Source organism: Austrofundulus limnaeus, unplaced genomic scaffold (genome assembly GCF_001266775.1).
Source record: "Austrofundulus limnaeus strain Quisiro unplaced genomic scaffold, Austrofundulus_limnaeus-1.0 Scaffold11, whole genome shotgun sequence".
Lineage (NCBI taxonomy): Eukaryota > Metazoa > Chordata > Actinopteri > Cyprinodontiformes > Rivulidae > Austrofundulus > Austrofundulus limnaeus.
The window spans coordinates 1,606,449-1,613,848 of NW_013952413.1; the positions used below are offsets into that span (position 1 = coordinate 1,606,449).

The 7,400-nt window shown below is 39.7% G+C and overlaps 1 protein-coding gene across 1 annotated transcript in view; it reads right to left on the bottom strand.

The window, feature by feature from the left end:
- si:dkey-237h12.3 (teneurin-3) overlaps positions 1 to 7,400 on the bottom strand; it is a gene marked incomplete in the record, with an annotated part of 271,624 nt that overhangs the window by 115,520 nt on the left and 148,704 nt on the right. Inside the window, 1 exon segment of the mRNA XM_014001975.1 lies at positions 652 to 877. Within this exon segment, the coding sequence (XP_013857429.1) occupies positions 652 to 877 (226 nt within the window).

A 7,400-nucleotide genomic window follows, 5' to 3' on the forward strand; every position in this document is an offset into this window, starting at 1 on the left:
GGGTCGCGCTCGCGGGGGGAGGTGGGTGCTGCCATGATGCAGTTTACTTGGCATTTGAAAATACATTTCCACAAATGTATTTTTAATCTGAAAAGAGCTTCACTGAGTGAGAACTACTGTTAGGAGCTCAGCAGACAGGTTTCATTTTCACCCATGAGCCTGCGGGAGTCATGGGCGGGGTGTGTTGGGAGGTAGGGTCGCTCTGCCATGAGGAAGCCCGGCTTAAAGACACGTCCCAGAAGCGTTTCTGGTCCCCACCTGTTGTTTTGCTCCTCAGCATGGCTGCCTAAAAAGGCTGAAGGATTTCTCAAACATGCATGAATGAGTCAAAGCAAGGCTTTGGGCATGTTTTTTTTTATGAGAGTATAGCATTATAACATAATATAAAACTTAAAAATGTTGATTTTACATGATATTGCCCATTTAAATTGTAGATGTTTTGGATTATTTATATGTTTCATTAAAATCCATACACTGTGAACACACATACCAACAAAACCTGGCAAACACGATATCAACTTTCACATTTGGTGACGTGATAATAAATTGAAACCTGCCTCGGTGCTTTTAATTGATTTTCTTTTGCCTTCTAACTCAGTGAATATGACAAGCACGTTCCTGCTCTGCTGTAGGTGTCCACGGGTCGCTCACCTGCTTTCCAGGGCCACATTGCTGCCCAGCACCCAGCTGTCCTGCAGCTGGACGCATTCCGCCGTGCTCTGCAAGTCAGCCGCCAGGCCGGCTGCAGGGGGTGGGCTCGGGCTCCTTTGATTGGCCAGCGAGCTGCGGCTCAGCGAGGTGATGGACGGGTGCTGCTTGTGTGGGGGCGGGGCCGGTGGGAGGGGAGGCGGGGCTTGTTGACTGGACAGATGGTCACCTGGAGCCAAAAAAAAAGGAGAGAAAAAAAAGACAGACAACAGATTGGTATCATATTCTCAGTGGTGGCCAAAATGAAAGTAAAAACGGTTTTGTTGGGATTGGCGAAAATTTTACAAGATGTTGAAAAACATGACTTTGAAGAAGCAGCAGATGGTAAAGATATGCATCTGCCTTGTATGTAAGTTATGAAAGGCTTACAGCCACTTAACCGACCACGAAAAGTAAATACAAGCAAGAGCAAGACATAAAAATGAGATGCAACCACTGCGGAAAGAGCTGTTTTTATRGAGTTACACATAATAATTGCCACAAAACACCACACGGCTGACAGTTGGGTTCTCTTAGACAGAAGGTCACTTAGAGAGGCAGCTGTTCCTTTATGGGCGCTTAACGCAATGTTTCACGTTTGATTACAGCCAGAGAAGACTCTCAAATAACTAATGACCAGAACATCCATTAGGGCTCTGAAAGAACAGGTTTTCCAATTTCACACAAAGCTGTGTAATTGGCCCCAGAATGGCATGTGGTGATTATCTATCCATCTTCCCTGTTTAAAAGGTAAAAACCCACAGTGCTGACAATTCTGATTTGCTCCAATAAGCTCCAAATGGGTATCATCTTTCTCGCCTTACAGAGGCTCGGAGAATATCGAGAAAGCCGGGAGCTSTGTCTTTTAGGAGCTTCTGTTGTTTTTGCATTGACAGCATGCGTTTGAAAACAAAACACAAAAAAACAATGCCTGAAGGGGTTTAGATTTAGTGTACATATCTACTCTGGAGGTCAGTGCATGATTTAACCTTTGCTTTTGCAAGCATGCATGAGAAGATCAAATTCTGCTCTTTGCTACAGAACAACTCGGAGAGGACACGAGTTGTTTTGAAGAGGGGCTCCTTTAATGACCGTGCAGTATCTCTGTGCGCGGCGCGCGGCCACTTTTCCGTGTGCCCTCCWTGCATAAAACGAGCTGTTCAGTGCAGGCAAATGAGCCGTTTGGTTCCACACCGCTCGGAGGAAACATAAATGCCATTTAGAGCAAGGCAATCATTTCCATTGCTTTGAGGGGAAAAACATTCAGGCTACTGTACATTCAGCCTGTTAATGTAACTGAGGACTTCTTTATTGTGTTCCATACCAAAAATATACTTTAATTAATACTGTAATGAGAATAATTACTAAGAGTAAAGCTCGGTATGAGTAATTTACAGGGGGAATGACCTTTTTAATGAAGCTGCACGTGAAATATATTTCATATAATTTTTAGAAGACCTTTTTTCTCTTTTGTCCACAGACGGATGGACAGGTAGAYTGCTAATAGAAAGAATCAGGAGTAATTAGAATCCGCAGCACTTTTGTGCAGCAGGCCAATCAAGGATTAATTACTTCCTGACTGCAATTACACAGCAACAGCATGTGGCCATAAAGTCCATAAAAGCAAAATCATCAGAAGCAAATGAAGGTTGTTATTTTTCCTCCCCCTTTTTTTYYTTTTTTTTTCTTCGCAGACTGTGATTAGAGTTTTATCAAACCCAATCAAACATGATCCCTTCAGCACCCCACACCACCGTTTTCAAAGCCGGTTCTKATATCTAAATTAAGCATGAATTACCAGAGATCAGTTGCAGCGCTGGCATTTAAAAAAAAATATAAGAGTGCCGCGACTTTGTGATAACGAATACAAGACATCCACTCATCTCCTGGGCGAGACTGTGAGCCCTATTAGGAATGTGCTTAGTAGGCTGATGGAAATTGGAGTTATCTCCCGACACTGGCTGGTTTTACTTCACCTCCAGGCCTCGTGTCACTGGATGAGCCTGCAGCTCCCGTGGGGTTAGCTTCACTTTCCAACTCTAACATTTTTCACATAATTATGCTGCACTTGCGTTTGAGCAACATGTCACTGAAAAGAAAAGAGAAATAAAAGAGTCAGATTCGTCGAGAAATGCAGCCGCAGTTCTGAATGAAGTTGGGACATTGTGTAAATATATATATATAAAAACAAACGATGGGGATTTAGAAATCTGATAAACCCACGTTATTTACAGCAGAACATTGTAGAAAGCATATCAAATGTTTAAACTAAAATAATGTTAAAAATGCTGCTAAAAGTTTAGAGACAGAGGAGATGTGTTTGAGTGGTTCACGATTAGTTGTAACATTAGACTTTATTTGATAAACATTTATTTTAACTGTAAAATAAAACCTGTAAAAATACTGTTTAGCTGTTTAGTTTTTATACATTTTTAAAATATATATTGTCACACAGACAGTCATTTTATTGACACCGCAAAGCATACCGGTAAATGATGACGTACACTGGGTGTGAGGCTGTTAGTGAGCTATATCCACCCTGAAGGTTAATCTTGGACAATATCTGATGACTGGTTATTTTAAATGAAACCAGAGAGCGTTCACAGAGAGGAGAAGGTAGAAACGACTCAGCCTGCAAATGAAAATATGGATGGAGGACAACAGAGCTGCTTTATGGATGGACAACATCAGTTTAGCCTGTTAGCGCTAACCCTATATCACCATTAGCCCGGCGCTGGCTAACAAGCTAAACTGAGGTCCTCCATCCAAATTTCCAGTTGCAGGCTGTAATTTTCCCATTCTCCTCTCTGTCATGTGAATGGAGGATCTCGGTTTACCTTGTTAGCTTTTGCGCTAGCTAATACATATATATGGCGATATAGCATTGGCGCTAGTGTGAAAGCTAACTGGCTAAGCTGAGGTTCTCCATCCAAATTTCCAGTTGCAGGCTGAGTCATTTCGACATTCTCCTCTTTGTCATGTGAATGGAGGATCTCAGTTTGCTTTGTTAGCTTTTGCGCTAGCGCTGAGCTAATACATATAAATGATGATATAGCATTGTGCTAGCGTGAAAGCTAACTATCTAAGCTGAGGTTCTCCATCCATGAAGCAGCTCTGTCCATGAACCACCCCGAGGTGTGAGTAACCCCGGCCCCCCGGAGCGATTTTGTTGAACAGCCCTGTTCTAAACCCTGTACATACTGTTCTGTCTTGATGGTGCTAATGCACAAGTGCACCCCCACACCATCAGAGAGGCAGGCTTTTGAACTGTGAACTGATAACAAGCTTAATGGTTTGTCTCATTATCAGTATGGTGGCACCCATATAAAAACATTAAATTATGTTTTCATATACATTTTACATAACATCCCAACTTTTTCAGAACTGCAGTTGTAAAGAAAATTAAGCGACTGTTGTCAGTCAGAATGAGTTTTAGTACAGTCTATTATTGAATATCAGTTTTATCTCTTCTCCTATAAAATAAATTTGCTGTTCTCACCTTCAGATAAAAGAAAAAGTCCCTGAAAGCCACCCCCCTTCCTGTAAGGCATTACAAATAAAGATACATGACAGATATTGAAGAAAATTGCATCCATTCATCTTAGCGTTTACATATTGATCTCAACATCTTGATTGCCCTTGTTTAGTTCGCTGCTGCCCTGAGAGCYTTGAAAATGCAGCGCAGGCTGACTTCCGAGCCAAAAATTTGGAGTTTGTGTTGCAGGTGCATTATGTTTGATGGGAATAGAGYGTGAATGAAAGATTCTCATGGACTGAAATGTTCGAATTCCTGAATCGCTACAGGAAAGGAGCTTGTTTTGTTGGCGAGGACAGAGGCTTAGTAAAATATTCTGAACACACAATAAAACAAAATCTCCAAAGGACTGGGATTTGACATGCAGTAAATATGAGCGCATAATCGCACACGAAAGTAAAGCACAGTAAACTTGTAAGGTGAGTTAAACCTGATGTATGCGCGGCTTTGCAAACTGCAACAAGGCTGCTTTGTTCCACTGATGTGTCTGTAACCTAGAAAGATCCAACCTGAAAAACCAACTGTCTGACGGATGCAAATGAGAAAAACTGGGAATTGATTTTGCTTTAAACCAATACAAACACTTAGACTAATCTCAATTTACCACATTGCACYGACAGAGCGGGAAAAAGCTTAAAGAATCAACATAAAAAAGTTTATTTTTGAAAAAAAAAAAGAAACAGCCCTTACTACCCAACACTTCCTATCTTTATATATATAAGCACATAATCCCTTATATTATAACCAAGCACTGAGTTCTGAACCTTTAAGTTTTTCAGTATGACACATTTTCTTGTAGACTTTGAAAGGTTTACTATGCTCAACAAGTCATTTATTTATTTATTTATTTATTTATTTATTTATTTATTTATTTATTTATTTATTTATTTATTTATTTATTTATTTATTTATTTATTTATTTATTTATTTTATTCTGACTGTTCAGTCTAGATCTAGTGGTTTGTTGCTTTTTTTCAGGTCTGCATTTTAATACCAAAGTCATACGTATTACAATTTTATTCCTCGTTTTATTTTTATTATTATTTTTCAATCCAAGCCTTTTTTTTAAAACTCCACGTGTACGGTGGCCACTTTTTAAAAAGTATAGGTCGCAGCACCGTGTATTTCTTTCATGTACTCAATTTCCCTGCAACACTGTAGGTGTCAGCGTGTCTGAGTGATGTCAAGCGCCATGGTTGCTGGTCTCCAATTTGAGGTGTAGGTTTGAATCCAATTTCTGACAAACAGTTTCATACTCAGCACAGGGTCTCACTATGATGAAAACCTATAAGTGAGAACCTCGATGTGAKTCCAGGTAACTCAAAAGGGGAAAATGTGGCACTAGCGGTGCTCATTCTCTGTGTASTCTGCTGCAAGAGCCGCATGTCTGAAAGCCACTGTGGCAAGCCATGATAAATATGGGCTTTTTGCCATTTTGATTTACAAGCATACATTATGTTTGTCTGTCCTTTTTTTTTTAAAGAAATGCAAAAAAATATGAGGCTTTAAGAAATTCTGGCATTGTCTTCCATCAAGACAGAGAGAATTAAGCTGGCCTTTAATGTGCAAACTTGGAAGGCACATGAAACAGCTGTGTGGTTTATCGAGCTTTGCTTTGAAATTAGATCAAGACGGATGCCTCCCCTGCATAATTCCTCAACGTCAGCTTGTCATCATCTCCATCAACAAGATGCTTTAAAAGGGACCTTTGTGATTAATACTGCATGCCAGCGCTGAAATGACAGACTCATTCCCATCTTAATGATGCTTACACAACCTATCAAATCTGTCAAAACAGCTCCCAGAAACCATCTTCTGTTTTAATTTGTTTTAATACTCCGACTTCAGATGTTTGAGATTTGATTCATTACACAGTACTGTATTTATGAGAAAAAAAAACAATCATTTAGTTTTATTGTTAATTGATTGTCAAGGAAAAGGAAAATGACAGGCTTTTATTTTTATTCTCCCAAAAAAGATTTTTGCCTGGCATATTTGTTTGTTAGTCACTTATTTTAGTACAATTTGAGTAACAGGTTGTTACTGCCTGTAAGCCGACTAAACATTCGACGCCGTTTTTTGTAGGAATAAGCTGGGAAAATGAGGTTTTTGTGATGTTCACTCCTTTGAAAATATCTTTTTTCGATTATGGCATCGACAAGCCTTGAACGCGGCGCAGATTGTTCCAACACAGAATCGGGACACAATTAAAAGCCGTTTTGCACTCACTAAAGCTTGGCAAGCTCAGTGAAAGTCTTTTCATATTCGTTGTGTAAGTACCGCGAAAGGTCTTGTGCCATTTTCTCTCCATTAAGAGACTGATGCAACTGCTAATGGAACTGAAAGGGCATTTGCTTGGACTGGCTCGCCCTTCACCAATAGGAAAATTGCCGTGTGCGCGCATCACAAGAATTCAATCAAAACAGATCACAGAACTTAGAGATGCCGCRGCTTTTCAATTAAAGATGGTGGTATTTACAATATAGAGAATGACACTTAAACAAAAAAAATCACAAAAATCACCCATCACTTCGCCGATTTGAGAAAATATTGTGTTAATAACAAAGGACCTCTTATAAAACCGTTGTTAGATTTGATTTGAAATGAATAGCCAATGAACACGGTGATAAAACATGACACTTGGAACAGTTGGGATAATTATATATGTCAAACGATTAAGTCTGTTCTTAAAAATGACAAGATTTAATTTCACCTCTGCCCAGACATGATGCCTTGTTGAAGRCACTAACTGTAATATTTAGTAGAAAGAGACAGCTTCACACTGAGAAGCCCCGGAGCTGGAGAGAGGTTGCACCCAGTGGAATTTTGGGACCATCAGAAAAAAAAACCTTGCCCTAGGTGAGTTTGGTGATTTCATTCAGCAAGGAGAGTTAGAACTTTCAGGGACCTGGGGTGTTAAAAAAAAGAAAAAGAAGAAGAAGAAGAAGAAGAAGCTGAATTTGATGATACTTTCTGCTTATAGAGAAAAATCCTCCCTGCTCTCACAGCCCTGCCCCACTCTTCTTCTGACTTTCAATCTGATCAAAGACAGACATTTCTTTTAAGCCGTTTCAGAGACGGGAAACTAGAATGTAACCAATATTTCAGATGTTACATAATTATTGCATTATATAAGAATGTATGAAAAGACATCTCTTTTACCCAGGGATTTTTTTTC